Source organism: Pyxicephalus adspersus, chromosome 11 (genome assembly GCF_032062135.1).
Source record: "Pyxicephalus adspersus chromosome 11, UCB_Pads_2.0, whole genome shotgun sequence".
Taxonomy (NCBI): Eukaryota; Metazoa; Chordata; class Amphibia; order Anura; family Pyxicephalidae; genus Pyxicephalus; species Pyxicephalus adspersus.
Genome location: NC_092868.1, coordinates 10,922,093 through 10,944,151, shown reverse-complemented (window position 1 = coordinate 10,944,151; position 22,059 = coordinate 10,922,093). Strand labels below are relative to the sequence as shown.

General features: G+C 37.5%; 1 protein-coding gene across 7 annotated transcripts; it reads left to right on the top strand.

Annotated features, from left to right (window-relative positions):
- The first annotated feature begins 2,033 nt into the window (after positions 1 to 2,033).
- On the top strand, positions 2,034 to 21,664 carry LOC140340923 (pregnancy-specific beta-1-glycoprotein 7-like). Of its 7 annotated transcripts, none has more exons than XR_011922764.1 (11): positions 2,034 to 2,139; positions 4,154 to 4,465; positions 9,779 to 10,063; positions 10,399 to 10,674; positions 12,395 to 12,634; positions 14,268 to 14,579; positions 16,652 to 16,753; positions 18,720 to 18,742; positions 19,376 to 19,423; positions 20,864 to 20,991; positions 21,511 to 21,664. XR_011922764.1 is itself a non-coding variant. In XM_072426372.1 (10 exons), the coding sequence occupies exons 1-10, from the start codon at positions 2,106 to 2,108 to the stop codon at positions 21,550 to 21,552; spliced, it is 1,674 nt and encodes a 557-aa protein (XP_072282473.1). In that variant the 5' UTR covers positions 2,034 to 2,105; the 3' UTR covers positions 21,553 to 21,664. The 7 variants fall into 7 exon arrangements, 5 of the variants coding, with proteins under 5 accessions (XP_072282473.1, XP_072282475.1, XP_072282472.1 ...); XR_011922763.1 differs by having other exon boundaries at positions 19,373 to 19,423; XM_072426372.1 differs by lacking the exon at positions 20,864 to 20,991.
- Positions 21,665 to 22,059: the final 395 nt, after the last annotated feature.

Sequence of the window (22,059 nt, the reverse complement as noted above, 5' to 3'; positions counted from 1 at the left end):
TTTTTTAAATGAAGCAAAGATCAATCCAACCACTAACATCAAGAAGTAAACATGACATGGGTGCTAGTAATGTGCGGTAATGTCAGCTACAGAGAAGCAGCTACTAGACCTCTCAGAAAGTAAGACAGCTTTATGGGGCCATTTCTCACAACCAGAACAGGCAATGAAAAAGACTTTATAGCTGATGATTAAGGTACGTAGTACTTTGTGCTGGCCCAATACCAGAAAAAAATAGAATTGTTTTCAACAGTTGGGTAGGTGAGCAATTTTTTTAGTTAGCTTGTGTGTGGTGGGCTGACCCTTCTAGAATAACTCCAGCCCAGAGTTTTTGAATCAGGCATGACATGATAAGCAATGGGTTAGACCATCTGTAAATTATTTTTCAAAGGCTACCTGCTGATTGGGAAGATTGCACCTCAATTCCTTTACCAATAATCACCCTGAACATAAAGAGGAACCTCCAGAATAGGGATGCAAACAGCAGTATAATAAAACGGTGTGGCTAACCATTGCCCACACTACTGATAATTCTACAGCTAAAACACCTTACTAGAAATGTAACTTTATTGCAGATACTGTATGCATTTTACTTTGAATACTTCCCCTTCAGACAGCACAAACATTCCAATAAAAAAAAAAAAAGAATCTACATATAGACAAGGCTACAAGGTATGGACTTTTAACTTCTACATGAAACTGTCATTATTTTACTTTTGGTTTTTGTATATCATGATACAATTACTAAATCTACTAATACTGAAAAAAGCTACCTAGAATAAAAAAAAAAGTCCAGGGCTGAAAAAAATATGTCATACAGATGTTTAACTGTTTAAAGTCATTCTTTCTTACAACCCCCCAACTAACCATATACATTAGACTTTCTAGTCCCACGTCCTATTTTCTTTATGGAGCAAGAGGAGTTGTTCTTTGAGTGTCTAAATCATTGTCTGCCTGACATGGTCACTAGCTTTTGGCTGTCTAGCAGCAGGATTCTCTTAGGATCCAGATGAGAAGCGGGCAGTGAAATCAACGAAATTTCACATCTGCAACACTGGATAATCAATTTAATGGACCAAAGAATAGCAATGGTAAGATAAATGGTGAATTAAAATGAGTATATCATGTTAACACGGTAAAAAGGAAAAGTGGAAAAACTGCAGAGTGGACCTATTATCACATTTTCAACAATATGTAAAAGGGTAGCTTGTCTTTTTACAGGATGAACAAGATATCCCAGGAGGCCTTGGGATGCTCACATTTGAAAAAAGTCATACTACCTAATCACAATGCAAGATCAGAAGGCTTTAGAAAAAAACAGGAAAATGGAAGAAGATGAAGATGGCGGCTTTGGATAGAACGGTGAGTCCTAGAAAGAAGAGAGAAACCCTGGATGCAGCATGTACATTTGTAAGTGCTGTCATCCTTGGTGTGTTATTGTCAGCATTAGCAGATTAGAAAAAGAAAAAAAATGCAGCCACCATATTTACAACCGGACTTTGCAGACATCACTCTCCATATGCTTGTTTCTGATTTTTGGAATGTACCGATGGCCAGGATCACAATCACAAGCCTGAAGCTTCCATACCTAGTGGCCATGTCACAACAGGGTCACTGAAAAACTAAGCACGCCCTGTAAAAGAATAATATCTATGTCTACCTTTCCCTTAGCCCATGTTATGAAACTCTGCTACTTCCCTTCTCCCTGGAATACCTGATTGAATACTTGTTTCCCAAATCTTATGTTGTATGTCCTATCCTACAGGTAAAAAAAAAAAAAAGTTAAGAGCGAAAAGAAGCCAGGAGTTCATTTGGTTCTGTTGAGCGATGAAGGATCAATTTTTAGAAGGACTGACGCCTTGATTCAGTTAATCTTTGCACATATCAGCACATTTCTACTTTTTCTACTTTACACACAACAGATGCAAATGAAGTATTGGTGTTGTAAATATGTTATTGGTGGTTCCATGGCATACACACACAAAAAATGAATCACCTTCCTCATTGCTATCTTTATTACCTGTTAGCCTGGATACTATCACACAGGCACACAAACTGCCACAGCTTGGGAGAACTGTCCCAAGATCCCTCTACTGCTGGATTGAATAATGTTCTTCCTCTGGACCCTTATCTTCTCAGCAGGTAAGGTGACCACCTATGGAGGTTCTGCTTGTTGGAGTATATAAAGCTGCATTATTAATACTCCTATAATAATTATTATTATTATAATAGCTATATTAATATTATTTAATTAATAATAATATTATAATATCCCCATATTATGGAAATTGTTTTATAGGATTCAATTTATAAAGCATTAAATCTAACATACATAACACATTCTCTGGGGAAAACCTGGAAGAGTCTCCACCAGAGATTGTTTAATAAATGTCAGATTCCCTGCTTTATAAATAGACCCCTTAAAATAAGTGTAAACCAAAACTGAATGATAAGTAGCTTTCTATATCACTATTCATCTTTACCTAGTGCCAAATGTTTGCTGGCAGAAAATACTATTTTCACCTTTTTGCATACCAGTTTTTATCTAAATGCATGTATTCCACCAGCTGCTTTATAATACTATGCAGAGTAGGTTACCTAACCCACAATGGCAAAACTGGTCTACACAACTAGTGTCATCATGGTAGATTCCAGTGCTGGTTTTTGGGTATGGCAAACTCAGAAATTGTCCAGCATCCTCACTTTCTCTGGGGGCCTAATTGACGGAACACAGGTGTACGAGCTGCTAGAATGATGTGCCCCACTTCATATTATCCCAGAGCCCCATTTTGTCTATGCTTACCAACTGAAGGTCATGCAACACAAAAAAAGCAGATGGGGGACCGGGACATAGCATTGCCACAAAATAGTAAAAATGTGTTCCAAAATGACATGTTAAAGATTATATGAAATCTTAGTGGATGACTTACATATACTTAGCTTTTGAAAAGAATGTAATCAAACATTTTAATTTTTTATTCTACTACTTGTCACTGGTGTTAGCACTGTATTTCTATTATTTTATGTTGTATTATGTTATGTCTGCATTCTAGGCAGGTAATTAAAGCACAGACTGATCTAATTACATACACACACTTGTGATTAAACACACATCAGTGCATGTGCGCAGCTTTCCAATTGTTCTTAAACAGAACACCTTAAAATACATTAATAAGACATGAATAAACACATGCACAAAATACATATAAACCAATATGTGGGTCCCAACCTGTATTGTAACTAGTGTGAAAATAAATTTACCTGAGATTACCCCCTGTAATCACCTTTCTGGTATGTGTACTGGTTATTACTTGTAATAGTAGCATTCAGAATATTGATTTCTTCTTTAATTTTACATTTTTATTTCTATTTCCTCTCTATTTGTATATAGACTGTGTGGTCAATTAAATGCAAACGATACAGCTTGTAATAGCCTCCAATATGTTTCTGCTTTTTTATCACCTTAAGCTTTTTCTCATTTATACCCACATTAACTGGCGAGTTTATTCCATAAAATCATATTTTGAATGAGCCAGCATTTGAGCTTCAATTATATTTCTAATCCTTTATCTGGGGACATACCTAGAAATCAGTGGCCTTCTGGCAAATCATAGTAATAGTAATATAGTGTATCCTCTCCATTCTTGGTGAGCTTTAGTTATTCAGGCTCATTGGGCCCAATTTATTAAAGCTCTCCAAGGCTGGGGAAGATACACTTTAATCAGTGAAGCTAGGTAATCCTGCAAACCTGCAATGGATCTGGTCCAGGATTGAAAACATTTGCTAACAAATAGCAAATGACTTTTAAGAAATCTATTCCATGTTTGCTGGATCACCCAGCTTCACTGCTGAAAGTGTATCCTCTCCGGCCTTGGAGAGCTTTAATAAATCAGCCCCATTGTGTCTCTGCTGTCTCCATTGCTGCTTAAGCCCGGTTTCCCCAATGGATTGAAAACCTTTGCCAAATATTAGCAATTTATTTTTTAAGAAATGGATTCCAGGTGTGTTGGATTACTCAGGTTCTCCCTAATAGTCTGTTGTCTCCAGTGTTGGGAATCTTTAATAAATCAGGCCTTAAGTATCTAGGAGCCACTGTTGTACAATGAACACCCAATTAGAAATTTAGAAAGACATATGTATTGTTTTGATTTTACAGATGTGCTATCAGTATTGGCTCAATTTAATTCACATGTTGGTGGATCGGCTTATCTGTATGCAAAAAATACAGAAGTGACTTTACAACATTATATAACCTGGAAGGTAGAGGGTGTTACAGCGGCAATTGCAAGTCTTTCCCCTGGTTTGACTGCATCATACAGTGGCAGATGCACTGCAGGAAAATGTCAACTTTTTTCCAATGGGACACTCAGAGTTGACCAGCTGACAACCGCAGATAACAAAACGTTCATCATAACCACCAAGCTCGGGAATGTAGAAGTAAACGAACAGGTCAAGCTTGACATATACAGTAAGTAATTATTATTTTCTTAGAGAACTTTTTTTTTTTTCACTGCATTAAAGAGAATATATACTGTATTTTCCTATTAATATTAGCTAACATTTATAATATTATTATTAATATTAATAATAATATTAATAAAAAACAGGATTTTTATAGCGCCAACATATTACGCAGCGTTGTACATTGTAATTAGGGTTTGCAAATGACAGACAAATACTGACAGTGATACAGGAAGAGAGGACCCTGTGCCAAAGAGCTTATAATCTCGGAGGTGGGGGAATTTCACACACAATAGGAGGAGCGATATGTAGTGGTGGGAAGTAGTGACGGCTTCAAAAGACAGAAGAAGGTGGGTTGGCAAGTTTGAAAAAATAGGTTTTGAGTGCTCTTTTAAAAGAGCAGAAAGTAAGAACAAGCTGAGTAGGACGAGGAAGACCATTCCAGAGAGTTGGGGCAGCTCCAGAAAAGTCTTGGAGCCATGTGTGTGATGAGGTTATGAGTGAGGAAGTCATTAGTAGGTCATCGGAGGAGCGAAGAGAGCGGCTGGGGGGGATTTTTTTTACCAGGTCAGAAAGGTAAGTAGGACAAGAACTGTCGAGGAATTTGAAGGCAAATCACAGGAGCTTGAATTTGATTCAAGGTGAAATGGAAGCCAATCAAAAGAACTGCAAAGAGATGCAGTGGAAGAGGAGGGGAGGGAAGGATAGATGAGTCTGGCTGCAGCATTCATGATAGATAGTAGAGGAGAGAGTCGGGTTAGTGGAATACCAGAGAGAAGGATGTTACAGTAGTCCAGACGAGAGACGATACGAGCAAGCAAGGAGTTTGGTGGTCTCAGGGGACAGGTAGGGACGGATTTTCGAGATGTTGCATAGGTGAAATGACAGGACCTGGAAATGTTCTGAATATGGGGGGTAAATGAGAGGGCAGAATAAAAGGTGATACCAAGACAACATGCCTGAGGGGAGGGCCAAATAACATGTATATAGTGCCGACATATTACGTAGCACTTTACAAAGTCCATATTCATGTCACTGGCTGTCCCTAAAGGGGCTCACAATCTAATGTCATGGCCTTAAAATATTTTAAGGACAATTTTGGAAGGAAAGTCAAAGAACCCAAGTACATGTATTTTTTTGGATGTGGGAAGAAACCGCAGTACCTGGAGGAAACCTATGCAGACACAGGGAGAACAATCAAGCTCCATACAATCCATACAATAGTGCTACAATGTCAAGAGTGCTAACCACTTGACCTCTTTAGGAGTCAACTGTGCTGTAACATTGCAGTGTTTGCCTTCAAGGAAAGCTAAAGTTGTTTGGAATCAATCTATATATCTGAATAAATCCTCCTAATTATCTGTCTGGGAAAGTAATTAACTGCTCTAAACCTTTTACCCCTTGGGTATAAATATCAGTTTGAGCTACTGAGCTTTATATATATATATATATTATAATACAAGGTAAAGAGACGGAGGAAAACATGAAAAAAGCAGCTGGGAGCTCCTCATGTTTACTAAAGAAAAGATAACATAATATTTCATATAGGTTTTTTGTTGTATTTTATTTATACATTTTTATTTTGTTAGCCCTGTTTATAAAAAGCAAAAAAAAAAATACACAAAAATACACATATTATATACTATCTGGCCAATCATTTATTTACATTTTTCACTTTTTTGTTCATTTACACTGTTTTTCACCTACAGCTTCAAAAGTTAGTAAGGCTCCTAAATTATATATATTTTTCAAAAGGACAGAACCTGGAGATTATAGGATGGTGCTTTTTTGTTTGTGTCAGAGAAGGCACACTGTTGTTTGTTGATTAGTTTTTGACTGGAGGCGTGCACTGCATTTCAGAGCACTGACTTTAACACCTTCTTTCACATTGCGCCGGATACTGAAGAGACAAGGCCATATTTATCAAAGGGGATCTGCCAGAGGAAAGTTTTCAGCTCAGCCCATTCATAAAAGTGGCAGCAGACCAGAATATCACTTTTATGTGTGGGTTCCTAGTGGAAACCCTTTATAGAGGAATATTATAGTTGGAAACAAGGCGTCAACTCTGTTTTGATGGCCATAGTTTTGGAATAGTTTGTGCAACAAATTCATGTGTGATTGGTCTGGTGTCTATAAGTAGCAGAAATTTCCAGAACTTGCTAATGGCAAGGTTGAGAAGTGGCTAGCTTTCAGGTTAAAAGTAACAATAAGAAATGAGGCCATGCTGAGTGTATTATTGCCAGAATTACCATGTGTAAAAAAAAAACATAAAAAGAGAAACCCAATACAAACACCCTGTATATAGCTTGTAAAGTTTTGCAAATCATAAATGTTTCCTTGGGCAACAATTATACATCATATGTTTGTAACTTAAATATCTGAATTCAACTTTATCAAACTTGTAGCCTATACAGCAAGAACTTTATTGGGTATGGGGAGTGGCAGAAATTGGAGTGGGAGGTAATCAGGTTTGCTGCATGCATGTATACTGGCAAGGAATGTGTTGATAAAAGAAGAGAGAATATTGAGCAGAGATAAACTTGTCAGTCAGCTGCACCTCTTTAACTGTCAATCAGCAAATTTGGGGTAGAGAGAGGGAATCATTGTATGTTTGTATAGTACGTAATGCCCCCTGGCTGCCCTGCGTGGCAGGGATTTGTATTTCCCAAGAATTGTCGTTCAGAAAGGCAAGTATTTAGCGTAGGCAAAACAGCTACCATAAGTAGATTTTATCTAAGTGTTTAGTCTTTTCTGAGTGTTTAGTCTTTGTTGTATACACAATATGGTTAACCACTTCAAAGATTTCTGTTTACGTAAGTAAACAAGGGGGAAACAATCAAGAATGTTTTGAATCTTTTGAATTAAATTGAATTTATTTAAGTTCTCCAAACCTGCATCTATTCCAGGTTTGCTGGATCACCCAGGTTCTCACATGATAGTCTCAGACAGCTTTATTAAGTCAGACCCTATATGTTTTAATCCGGTGAGGTTTGTTAGCTTGGCAATTTGTAAATGTTTTATTTTTAAAGCATGCGGTCCTAAAGTCACCTGAGTCTTTAATAGTATCAGTACACTTAGTGATATATAAAGTTCCAAGTATCTAGGTTCTGTGAAATTTTGAACTTCCTTGTACTGATATCTAACTGTTTTTAAATTATCTGAGCTTAGTGTTTGGAATTTGAACTGATCAAGCCCGTTTTTCATTGAGATTGCTCTTCCTACTTCCTTGTATTACTTTTTCATTTGTTATTACACATAGAGAAATGTTTAATACTCCTTGGTAATAAAATGATTAATTTTCACCCAATATGACCTCTCTTCCAATAATAAAAGGGCAACATCTTTATATAGTTTGTTCTTCCTCTGTCTCTGTCCTCTTGACTTTCCGAACAAAGTATTGCTACTTTGGTTATCCCAAGTGTGTGCATGGGATAAGTATAGGGATTGCATTGTGAGATTGTTTAACCGACAGAGATTGGTATTAATGCCCCCTATACTCTGTTAAGCACACTGTAATTAAATTGTTGCTTTATACATACAAGAAAAACATAAACATGTGCAAACACAGTACTTCTACACAATATATACAATGTAAACCTGAACTCCAGTCTTACCCAGAGTCCTACAGGGTCGTGCAGTCTCCTGTCCTGTACTACAATTGTGTACTCTTGGGTAGCATGGTGGCTCAGTGGTTAGCACTCTGGCCTTTGCAGTCCTAGGTTCGAGTCCCAGCCAGAACACTATGGAGGGTTTCCTCCAGGTACTCAAGGTTTAATTGGCTTCCCCCCAAAAAAATTTACCTTAGACTGTATAAATGACATATGACCACTGTAGGGACATTAGACTGTGGGCTCCTTTGAGGGACAGTTAGTGACATGACTATGGACTTTGTACAGCGCTGCGTAATATGATGGCGCTATATAAATACTGTGTAATAATACTCTAATTTTAAGGCACATTGCAAGCATCTAATTGTTTGTCTTATCAGCTACAGCAAGTCAGATAGATATATTTCCTCATCCTGATGCTGTAGGACATTTGGGATCATCTAGCTTTATCTTCTCAGCACTACTATCCATAGCCCATCTTTGTTATAGAAATTCAGCTTCACAAATAGGCATACCACAGGTCCCATTTTCCAGAAAGTTGTGTTCAACACCCTGCTGGCTCCTCCTAGCATCTATGATCTGTCAGTATTGCAAAAAAGACCCAATTAATGTGTCTATAATAATGCACATAATTAAAAGAAAAAGGTAAACATAAAGTTTTGTTAGTATGTTGATAGAAGAATAACCAAAAGAAGCAAAAATTATGTAGAATAAACTGTAGCTGTAAATACCAGGTTTACTCAAAATTCATATCTTTATATTTGATGGACATTGGTGAGTTAACTCATCAATCTGGTTTGTATAAGTCCTGGTGACTTGGGTGGGTAGATCTAGCCATAAAGATTCAGTTTTTTTTTTCCTGACTGCTAAAGCCATAACTGTTGAAAATGTCAAGCAAAGAACTTGAATTGCTCCAAGATGTTTCATGAATTCTTATGGAACATCCCTATTTAATGTACACGGCTGCATAATATGTTGGCACTTTATAAATTGTGTATAATAATAATATTAAGTTAATAAAAATACCATTTCATGTGGGGAAAATGTGCAAGAAATATTGCTGGGAAACCAGCTGAGCCCTGGTCCCATAAATAGACTATTTAAATTTATAAAACCTTGAATATGTTCATCACTGATTATTTAAAAAGAAGTTCTGTTTAGGCCTTTGATGATGCGGATTAATACCATTATGACCACAAATAGAGAACAATAGGAGCCCAATAGGCAAGAGAGCATTTCCAATACTTGAAATAAATGTCCCCCCACCAGGAGTCTCTCATGAAATGATAAGTGTCAAAGTGACGTAATTGTCAAAATAAAGGCACAAACACAATGTTCTATAGAATACACTCTATGTTTTGGCCATGGTCATGTAACATGACAATATTGAACTGCTTATTGACCATTCTTAGAAATCTTCTCACCATGCGTCTAGAAACAAATACCACAGTGTACAGGTTATCATACTTTGGTGTTCTTTGTGATGATCAGCAAAAAAAAAAAATTTAAATCAAAATATGTACTGAAAGTAAAGGAAGGAATAAACTGGGCGTGCTAGACTGCAATGCCTTACAGCGCCAGCCAGAAAAGCATATCCAAACAGCAGTGTGAAGTTCTAGAAATATTGTCCTATCTCTTCCTCATGTTACAAGGTATACAATTTCCTATTATTTTAATATTTGCTAACTTGTTATTTCTTTACTTTTACACAGACCTACTCACTCCCCCAACTCTCACTTCTTCTTCCTCCATTCGACCAGTAAATGGTACCACCCTAAGGCTAACATGCAATGCGGGTGCTCAGACGGTGCACAATGTCTACTTCTATGTAAATAGCCAACTGGTAAATTGCAGCATGCCTCATCTGTCCTGCAACGATTCCAGCCCCATCCTGAATTTCAGTCCAATCCTGGATATTGACACTGGAAACTACAGCTGTGTTATCCGGAATCCAGTAAGCCAGAACAGCAGCACACATCTATTTGTAAATGTTGCAGGTGAGACACTAGGAGAAACGTCAGCTTAGGCAGCTAAAACAAACCATATTTCTGTAAGCTAATGCAGCTTGGTCCCAGACCTGAAATTTTGGATACTGGTCTGCATGCTGTACATCTGCTAGTGAGCGAAAAACTCAAAATTGTTGACTGCTGTGTCAGGAATTAAGGGAAATCTTCCAGCTAAATCTTTGCTTTGTTGAGAATTGTCAAAACATAGATATACTTCATGTAATTGTAAAAGATTTCTGGTTAATACAGTTGTAAGATTTGCTGAATTAGGGGAAGTTTATTATATTTATTCACTGTAAATGTTATACTTTTTTTCTGATTGACAGTGCAAGTTTCTGAAGTGACTCTTCGTAATAATGCAACACGTCCCATCACTGTGGAGAAGGATTCTGTGGCTCTGACATGTTCATCATATGGAACAGATGTCAGCTACAATTGGACCTTCATGGGATCACCATTGCCACAGAACAGCCGATATCGCCTTACCAATGATAATTCCACCCTCATCATCAGTCCTGTGACCAGGAATGATCAGGGGGCTTTTACTTGTGGAGTCACCAACTATTTAAATGGTGGCATCAGCAATGAACTCAGCCTAACCTGTAAGTGCTCATTAGCTTTACTAAAGAATTCCTGTTGGCTAGGTTAATAAATTACTATTTATCTGTTTTTAAAACTGTTGTTCCAGCACTAGGAAGCACTGTAATTCTTAGCTGATGCTGGACTGGAAGGATATGTAGAAGCATTTTATTGATCCTTTTGTCTTCTGCATTGCAAGTTCTGCTTGTGCAATTAATGAGGGTCTTGTGATTTGCTCCCTAGGGATGTAACTGACAGCCTTTGCCCGTTTCAGGGTGTGGTGTTCTTTATCGTAAAGTGAATTATCTTTTCGGTCCAATGAACTTCACATAGGAGTCGAGAGAGAACAAGTACCTGTGGTCTGTTACACAGGGATAGATCAATGGAAATGTCATTATGACAGCCAGCCTAAATGATTCCATGATTTTGGTATTCAGTTGGTTGGATGTTATGGCACACATGTCCACTATATTCTGCCCTTCCAACTGTTGGGTGTATGAATGAGGTGAACCACAGGATCATGCTGAAAATTAAATCTCTTGTTCTTTTTTTACTTTAGATTATTTTGCAATCCAAAAGTTTTATTGAATGAGTGATTTGATCAAAAGTGTAAATCGGTCTGTGTGAAATATGCTTTTGGTCATTGAATTTTTTCTTAATAAAGTGGAAGAATAATCATTATTATAAGTATTTCTTTCAGAAAGAACTAATGCCCCCTGTGAGAAAAAAGTAGGGTACAATAAACCTATTAAATCACCCAAATATATCCTGCATAATTATTTTATTTTTGACATTACCTCATTGATCATTAGTTCAAGCAAACATTCTACCTCCTGTTGAATATAATCTACCCCATAGTATCAGTGTGCTAGCCAAAAAAAAACAAAGCTTTACCTGACTCACAGGGGTATTATTTCTTTATTGAAATGCATTTCTTCCTTTGACCCTGGATCCTCTCATTCCATCCTATTGATCCTAGTGGTCGAGAAAAAATTGAGAATAATGTTTAAAATCACTTTACTTCTTGTATTTAAACAGTTTTTTTTATTATTTTGTGGTTAATAAAATAATTGTTTTTTTATAAAGTTATTTGTTATCCAGAAATCAATTGAATGTTTAAAAGGTGTCTTTAAAGTCCCCTTTTCTTTCCTTCCTTCTTTTGCATTGTATGTTTAACTAATGGGATGTAGCACCTTAATATAGTATGTAATCGCCGTACTTTAAAAAATATAATTATCTTGTATTTTGGTCAATGGGACAACTGCAACCAAATGACCCTTTCATGGTAAAGATACAGTGCACCTAAAATAGTGCTATGCAAAGTATGCCATGAAATGATGGGCATGGTGAATGATAGGTGTTCCTGAAGGACATGGTTTATTGTGTCAAGTATTTTCACTACTTTCAACATTAGCTTTCTTTGGCTTTCAAAGCACCTTTGGGGTGCATAAAACATTGGATATGGAACAATTCCCTTTACCAGATGCTGTGTTCACAGGTTTCAGTGGCTGGAAAGGTAGCTATATGTATGTGTCACTGGTTGAGGTTCCAGTCTGATTCCAATCTGATTGATCTCTAAATGGTGTTTCTTTGTGCTGCTTTTTCCTCTCCCAGCCTAAGCTGAGTTGGTTACCCAAAGGTTGGTTATCGTGTAACCTTAATCTTCTAGCTACTGCAAAGAATGTTTTTTTGTGCTGCTTCTTTTTTTCCTCATGCCTCATTGTCTTTTGTTTGTAATTACAGGGCTACCAGATGGGCAGATTACATGTGATGGTCAGAGATCAGACCAAAGCATTTGGCTGCACTGCCTCTGGCCTGGAGGGTATCCACCTGCTCAAGTTCAAATGATATACCAAAGTCTAAACATAACACAGGTTGATGAAGTTAGAACTAACGTACCAGTTTTCCAATTCCCCCTTGGAATGCCCCTGTCTTGTACTGGAACACATCAGGGATCAAGTCAAAGCTGCTTGTTGGTTATCGGTAAGACATTTAGGAAACATGTAGGAAACGTATAAATCCTACTCTAAGGATTATTAGAAAAGGTATTGCCAGTAGTAGCCAATAGTTTTCTAGCAGTTTTCTTACACAAAATTTAACACAATTTTAAAATATGTAAAGTTTCACACCTACGCATTTTACCATTCATTACGTGAATTCATGTGATTCAGTGCCATTCATATATAATAGCAATGTAAATATTAGTAGCTTCCAACACATCTGGGCAACAGCTCATCACAATGTACATTGTATAATCTCAAAACATCCTCACATGAGTGTTTTGAGATTATACAGTTAGCAAGTAAAATATAAAAGAACTTTCAGAAGTCTGCTAACTATTGTCTATTATGTGTGCACGGCCTAGGTAAAAAACTTAGACACTTTAAAAATGATGGAGTTGATTAGTCAGATTTTGGAATGAAAGTAAACCTTAATCAGTACTCAGTGTCACGCTAGGAGGGCCTGAGCCTGTAGTTCAAGGTGAGCAGGATAATGCATGGTACCAAACCAAGTCACTCGCCAGGAAAATAGTCAAAGAAGGCCAGGGTCGAGGCAGGTAGCAAGCAAGAGTGGTCAGGAACTAGGGGTCAAAGACTAGAAATTTAGGAGACACCAGTGACACGGGGATCACCACAGACAAAGGAGACAGAAAGAAGCGACGGGAGGCACAGGTGACACAGGATACACAGGGGTCACTGCAGAGACAGAGGAACACTGGAACAATCAGGGAAATAACAGACTGTGCAACAAGGGGTTAACACGGGAGCTGGATTTGGAAAGCACTTGATTAACAGACAGTTGTAGAGGAAATGTTTAGCAGAGCTAGGGGTCTCGGCACATAGTGGAGACATGTTGCACGAACACTGATTGGTGTGTATAATCCAGCTAAAAAGCCAAGGGCAATTATAAGGCTATTTCCTGATTGGCTGGTGGGGGGACGATACTGATGAAATCTGAAAGAGCACACAGGCCTGGGCTCATAACTCTCTGCATTTGCAGGAGAGAGGCGCCGGCACAGGAGGTAAGTGCGACACCCAAATTTTCTTTTTAGTTTCTTTCAAAAGTATACGGTATATTTAAATATGTGGAAAACATAAATAGAGTTGCATAAAAGAACATCTGTTAAGTGGGTGTCCTATCAGAGCCCCCAATTTGGGCCATGTTGCCATGTAGCAAACCGATGTGGATTTTGGGGCTGTCTGGTAGTAGATTGGGGCAACAAGGTATTGCTTTTTATTAAAAACTCATTCTATTTACTATCTTTTTTATCACTTTATTATTTCTCACAGGCATTACACTACTGCTGTGAGTTATGCTAACCATATAAACTACAGTCTGACTGAACAACTTCTTTAGGACCTACCAACAACTATGTAATGCAAAAACCTGTCTGAATGGGTAAAGAATAATTAAACAGTTGATATTGGTCTCCTTAGTACATAGCTTTGGTACATCTAAAGTTTTTTTATTAAAGGGTAAAGGATAAATTGTAAGGTGTAATATACAATATCATATTAAGTCATACAGGACCATTTCACTGAAAGTAAAGTTGTTACTTTTCTTTTAACAGTTTCTAGGAAGTGTATACCTTCAACTTGTTTTATTTATCTTTCAGATACTCCACAATATCCAGGGTTCATCAATGACAGCACAAGAGCTGGAAAAAAGGGTAGCAGTGTCTTTCTCCCTGTTACCTTAGGCAGCGGAAAGGCAGTCCAAGTCTTCCCATCAAAATTTTCTTGGTTTAAGCTGGAACCAAACTTAACCGAGCTGTTTAATGGAAAAAATATCTCTGTTATTTCTGACGATTATTCATCATTTCTGATTGTGCATTCCATGACAAAAGAGATTACTGGTCATTATATGTGTAAGGCTGTGAATGCCATTGGAACCAATTCTTTTACCTTTAAGGTGGAGGTAGAAAAAGGTGAGCTTTTTATAAAGGGCAAGAGAATATTTTTACCAGTAAAATCTGGGGTTGTGGTACTCTGTGTAATATGTAGCAGGAGATTATATTAAAGGTAGCTCAGGTGGGTAATAGAGCCTTCCTCACTATTATGAAATATTGCTAGTGAAAGTTATAAAAAAACACTACAGTGGGGGCATCAAAGCGATGTCTGACAGATACCAATTCATCCTTTCTGGGTGCCTCTATTTACAAAACAGCACAGTGATTACACCATGCAAGAAATGGATTGTGATCTTTAAGCAATCTGTCTGCGTGTCAATTAGGGCCGCTACACATGGGCTAAATATTTTACTTTCAAACTATTTTTTATCTGATGAAAAGACCAAATCTGAAGTGAATCAAAAGTAAGATATATTTCCAACCTATTGTAACTTACTGGTTTATTGACAGACATGTTGATAAACCTTGATTGATAGTACACGTTCTGTGTGGACAAATAAACAAAATTCAAAAAGGTAAAAAAAAAGATTAAAATGGCAAATTTTTGTACATATGTGTTCCGTCTTTAAAAGCTTCTGACTGATTGGTTACTGAGGAATCGGATTGGAGTAGTTGGTTATTCACAAAATTGTGTAATGTGACTGAATTTCTCAAGCAAACCCATTCATTTCTACATTCAGTTTACATCAGTTTGCAATGACACCTGGGAACACTCATTTGGCTGATGTAACTGATGTAAACTGAATGGTAAAAATATTTCATATTAGTGAGGAAGACTGCACTAAAATGCAGAACTTTTTTTTAAGGTCAATATAATTTTTAAAAATATCACTTAAGATTCCCAGCGCTTTTGCTGGTGCATCAATATGTGCATCAACTGCCGTTGTCATTGCAATTGGGACACATAATTAGCTTAAAACAATTAGATACCAAATTGGGAACCATAGGGAGGAAGACTTTTGCATATCGTTTTATTATTGGTCCTTTACAATAAATAAGGTTGTTTAGGTTGTATACTTTCCTCCTTTGCTCTTTTAAAGGAGAAAAATGTTGTCAGGCGAATTTTCTAAATAGTAAAGTTAAGGCTCTGGTCCAGCACCAGCGGTCACCAGACCCCAATCCCCCTATCTACCTCCGCACTCTTCACCTATAATAAGCCTCTCTCAGCCTCAGGAGGCTAGCTGCACCATTCCAGTAAAAGGTTGCCCTCAGGACTTCTGTGCGCAAGGGTGGCATCCAGGGAAGGATCGTCAGAAGACCAGGAGCTCACAATAGAAAGACAGGGGACATAATGGAAAATCGGACAGTCCAGGGTTAGTGACCAGGTGATCCATAGATAGTACAGTACAGAAGAGTCCAGCAGTAAAGGGTCAAGGAAACAGAGCCAGAGGTCATACAAAGGTACTCCACCAAACAAAGTATCCAAGGATAAGTCAAAGCAGAGCCACAGACAAAGGTGGGTCCAGGCAGTAACTAATCACAGTATCAGGAAACAGGCACAGTCAGTAACAAGTAATGCAAACAGTCGCAATAATAGCAGGTCGGCTACACTAAATGCTGCAAAGGTAACTAGTGACTGGGAGCCGAGAAGCTTTAAAGGAAACGAATCCAATGACAGGGCAAGATCATAGCCAGGAACTTTTCTGCTTATTGGCTGTAGCACAATGTCTCAGTTTATGTGCAGGGGATGCTGAGATTGGTACACACATCTCTGAGAGCAAAGGACAGACAGCTAATTGCCTGATCTCTTTTGATGCTGCAAGTAAAGAATAAACAGGGCATGCTGGACTGTGGTGGATTAGGGTGCAGGATCACGGGTCAGATAATCATCTCCTAACAGTAAGGAAATATTTCTTGTACACTAGCTAGTGTTGACTTCTATCCTTAGCTAGTCAGTAAATAATATATCTCACATGTGCTTGATAAAGGACTCCATAGCATAAAGCAATGGTACAAAGTGGTCCTTATAGCCACCATGGCTTATATTCAACATATCAAATGGGAAAATGTGGGTTGCTGTGTATTATGTCATAATAATACATAGAAAAGTGGACTTAATAACATTTGCTTTGTTCATTCTTTGCTTACAGAAAATGCACTTTCCGGAGGAGCCATAGCCGGAATAGTGATTGGCTGTTTTGCTGTTTTGGCATTGATCGCCATTGCTGTCATCCTTGTTAAGAACCTGAAAGGTACATGGAGACCATAATGTACTGTAAAAGTATAAACTATCTACAAGGCAGTAAGGTGATATTCACTAAAACATTTACAACGAATAAATGTATTACCATAATTTTAAACACATCTACTTGAAGGATACACTTGCTGTAAATGTTTACTGAATGTCATAGTTATTGTTTTTCTATATACCCTTTAGGGAGGAGGAGTTAAATGATACGCACCAAATGTTTAGGCAGATATTTTGTTTCTGTTTCTTAGTTTGCCTTATAGCTAGTTGTGCATTAAATTGTAAGCTACCAAGATTGTATTGAATGTCTTGGCCAGTTTCTTTTATTTCACCTCAGAATCAAATTCAAACTATAGTTGTTTGATCTAAATCAATCTGCTTTTCTTATCTCATTTCTGGCTACATACAGTAAATATACCTCTAGCTGCCCTATCAATTTTCTCAATCATAACCTCTTTCCCCCCACAGCTCTAAGACTTCTCCAGGATTAATCCTATTCCTTTGAATCTCCACCCTCATCTTATTGGGATTGTTCCTACCTTATTTCCCCCCTCTTCATACTTAGTCACTCATCCTCCTCTCTCCCCAAACCATCACTAATTATCCACAGTTCCATTCACCCTACCTATTGTATATTAAGTACCCCCCCTTTTTATGGTAAATGAAGAAACGAGAAAAGACAGGGTATTTAAGGTGCAGAAATATACTGAAAAACCAATGGTGGATCGAACACATACAATGTTATACTTCACATTTGTATACATGTGTAAATTAATCCTAAATTTCCTTCCCCACTGGACAAAATGCAGTGAGGGTGCAAAAACTAGACAATGATTACTTAGCGAGCAGAAATTAGGTAAAAGGAGAGGTAAATGTTGTGTCTGACACGTTTCACCTATTTTGGCTTCCTCAGGGGACTTGTGGACATCGGAGTGCAGCTGTGTACAGAAAATAATAAAACATATGTTGACTGTCTACATACATGCAAAAAATAAATAAATAGATGAACATTCACAATGTTGAAAGATAACACTGTAATAGCAAGTTCTAAGTACAATATAGATGGTTTTCTAGGGAACATATGCTATTTACTATGAAGAATAATTTTGTATACAACCGTAGTAGTAATAAAGTTATGAATATTGTACATGAACTTTGGGTTGACTCAAATTGTTGGTAATAAACCATACTATAAAACTGTGCAAGTCTTATTGTATGCACGCATGATTCATATAGTAATTAGAGTAACAGTTCCTTATGATGATGGTACACATTTACAGATGCAAGGTAATACAGTACTTACGATTAGAAGCAGGGAGATTCAAAAAGAATCATTGCTGTGATTAAATGATGAGAAGACATCAAATCAGATGCTGGGAATCATAGATATTGGGTAAAAATAAAAACATTTTTTAATTGTATACAAAATTATTCTTCATAGTAAATAGCATATGTACCCTAGAAAACCATCTTTATTGTACTTAAACCTTGCTAATACAGTGTTATCTTTCAACATTGTGAAATGTTCATCTATTCATTTTATGCATGTATGTAGACAGTTATTATATGTAATATTATTTTCTGTACACAGTTGTACTCTGATGTCCACAAGTCCCCTGAGGAAGCCAATATAGGTGAAATGCGTTGGGACACAACATTTACCCCATTTACCTCACCTGGTCTTTGATCCACCATTGGTTTTTCAATGCATTGCTGCACCTTAAATACCCTGTCTTTTCTCATTTTTTCATTTACCATATACTTATTAGGGTATGCATTACAGTATTTATTAGAGGAGGTGAATTGGTGTAAAACACTATATTTATATCCCATACCCCCTCTTTATATTGTACAACTGATTGGGCAGGATCCTCATTTCCTCTAGTTTCATTGTTTATTCCCTATTTTATTGGTAATTATATGTCATATATGAAGGTTTACCATCTTTAGTCTTTTTATTTATTTCTCAGGCAATAGTCGTACTTCACAGACGGTATGTAATGTATCTGTGTTTGTATGTGTGTGTGTGTGTGGGGGGGGGGGGTGTTGAAGTCATAATAAACCACTAAAAACAAGTAAATTGGAATATAGAAAAAAAAATTACACATAGATGAAGATAAAAAAGAAAAAGGAAAGGCTTTTAGGAATTTCTCATTTTCACTAACAGGCTGTAAAGAGAAGGCACCACACAAAGCCAGGGGCACTTGAATCGGGTATTAATATGATCCATTATTCCACCCCAAACAGCAAAAAAAAAATCTTAGTGTGTATGTTGCCCCAAACAAATTTGGGCTGATTTATTATCTCCAAGACTGGAGAAGATGCTGTTATGGGAGAACCTGGGTTACCTAATCCTTAGGTATTAGTTGGCAAATGTTTTCATTCCTGAGCCAGATTCATTTCAGGTTGCTGAATCACCCAGGATCTCCAATATTAGAGTATCGTCATTCTTCCCATATTTACCACAATATGCATGCAAATTATACATTCTTTATTATCAATGCAATTGCTCATGGGGAACCCAAGCACACTATAGCTCTAAATATTCTTCAGCTTAACATGTTTAAATGTTGCTCCTACAGCAACTAAGAATGACATTAAATCTCATTTCTTTTTTACTTAGCAGACACTTTCTCAAAATTGTCAAGCTGAACAGTCTCAACATATTTATGAGGTATGACACTGGTATATACTATGTTAAGTGTATAATGCTTTACAGCTACACTGCTCACAGTCCCCTTTTGACTCACCTCTATATAGATAATTTAATATTAGGAAGTCCAGCTTTTTGCAGTACTACGCTTCAGGCTCATACAACTTTATCTGTGCAGTCTGTTGGTGAGCACATGCTTATAGTGACTATTACTTAATGACACTGTGCAGTCCCTTCTCCCCACCCTTCCACTGACTAAATACTATCCCTTGATTAAATATGACATATATACATAGCTTGTCCAAAATATATAAAACAGATTCTCCTACTACCTGCACAAATAAATGGGTTTCAGGACTCCAGTCTCCCATGTCCATAATGTACAGCGCTGCGTAATATGATGGCGCTATATAAATACTGTGTAGTACCGGTAATATTAATATTAATAATAACAATGGATATTGTCACTTCAACCAGGCAGCTTGAAGCTTATTGATGCAAGAAACCCAATTGGTCTGTTGACCTTGCCTTAGTGGCAAAGTGGTTAATGACTTGGTAACAGAAGGAATGTCTGGAGACCCTTGGTAATGTGTGGGCAATTTCCCTTGCATTTGTAAGAATAAATACAGGCGTGACTGGCTCCATGCAATACAAATCTAGTAAATTGTTAATGAGTAAACTGCACAATGTGAGTGTAACTTTTCTTTTACTTAGTGCATCTGTACATCCCCTCTTTTGACATCCAAAAATCCATGTCCCTGAACCAAACACAGTTTTTGTGTATACTTCATCCTTGTGATCTAAATACTGTCTTGAAAGTTAACATTCCTGGAAACCGCTTACTTTGGCTCTAATAACTTAAAAGTTGAGCTAAACTCCAACATCAGAGCTAATATTAGATATTCATTCTCACTTACTTGCATTGGAATATCAGTCCCCTTAGTGGCGCTGGCTGTGTCAGTTTGCATCCCCTAAAAATGTAATTATCAGTTACATGTATTGAAGTGGCAATCTTGTGTTTGGCTAATTGGCTTGCAATCCACTCCTGACCATTTTCTCCACCCACTCCCCTTCCTCACTGCTAAAGCTCTCTGCCCAGGCTTTCCAACCAATCAAAAAGTCAGTGTAATGTCTTCTGTGATTGGTTGGTGCTGATGTCATAGATGTTACTACAAATCGGGTCCCCACATTCATCTGCCATATGAGACCCCTGTACAGTATGATCACCCACCATCTTCCTCTGTGAAGCCTGTTGTCATGTTCATCTCCATTGTCACTGTCATCTGTGCTGTCACCCTAACTTGTGTTGTCACCCCCATCGCTGAAGCCCCTCGTCACCCTCATCTATAACACCTGTTGTAACCCTAATACACATTGTCACCCCATCCATGGAACATTTTGTTACTCTAAACTGTCTTGTCATTCCTATCCATGTCTGGTGACCCTAATATTTTCTTTCAGGTGTGAAATCTCCTTGCTGAGGAGCTCTGTTTGACAGTTTAGGAAGTAAAGAAGAGTTAAATAAAAGTAAAACCCGGACAGATCAGTATAACATGGGCTCAAATCATCTATAAACCCAAATTTAAAATGTGAGTTTAGGTCCGCTTTAATGGATAGCCACGATCTACTCCAGACAGCAGTTGTATAATCCCTTATACCTGAAATCATTATTTCTTCTGGCTATGCCTGCTCAGTGAGCTCTCATTGATTTGTGTTGGTGGGCCATACATGAGTGTGCCTGTATTTGGGGGGCCACCAAATACATGTCTGAAAGGGGTCACTGTGCAGACAGCTATGAAAGTAAGCTGCCATGGTGAAGTGTTTCTAATATACCAAAATAGTAGATCAGAATAGCTAAGGAAGGATGAGTAAGATTTTTTTTTAAGTTTATGTAAAAGCAAACTTTTAGTTTTAGATATAGTGAGGATTGTGATGTATATAATACTGAGAATATGATGATATATAATATTTTGAAATATAAAGTAATATATTTTTTAAAAAATGTTTGCATTATGCATATATTATAAACATTTTCTAACCTAATTCTATTTTACTTATATTGCAGAGAAACCTTTCATCAAATAATACTAATACTTATTCATAAACAGGTTGTCAAGACATCTGCCTGCTTGTCGTGCTGCAGGCACTGAACACCTGGGCTGTCATGAACTTCCATCCAGCTCCATATTTAAGGACATATTTAAGGACTCTTCCCTCCACCAGCCCTTGCCATATTGTCTGCTCTGATTATCCTGCTCTCATTCTCGTTCATGTTGCTTATAGCAAAAATCCAGCCCTGCTGCCTGCACAGTGCTGGCAGTAGAATCTGGCCACAAACTGATCGATGAGATGCTGAGATTTGTGATTTGATGTTCGAGATGTGCACATTTGAATTCTGCCTAGAGAAGTATCACAATCAGGTGTTGACATAAAGGAGTATGGAGACATACTGGGCCTGATTTATTAAAGCTCTCCAAGACCAAGTGTGCTGGATCATCCAGGTTCACCCATAATAGTCTATCATCTCCATTTTTAAAGCACCTTTATAAGTCAGGCCCATTATGTATGAGAATGTATTCTCCGATCACACTAAAGAATTTTTGCCAGACTTATTTAACCAGGTGCATGATTTTGTGGCTCAAGATCAAGATCAGGGC

What these genes read in the sequence shown, in the direction of transcription:
- LOC140340923 (XM_072426371.1), top strand. Translation starts at nt 2,106, where the DNA reads ATGTTCTTCCTCTGGACCCTTATCTTCTCAGCAG. An exon ending in TAAGGTGGAGGTAGAAAAAG is followed by an intron (nt 14,580 to 16,651) that starts GTGAGCTTTTTA and finishes CTTTGCTTACAG; the next exon opens with AAAATGCACTTTCCGGAGGA. An exon ending in AGTCTCAACATATTTATGAG is followed by an intron (nt 19,424 to 21,510) that starts GTATGACACTGG and finishes ATTCATAAACAG; the next exon opens with GTTGTCAAGACATCTGCCTG.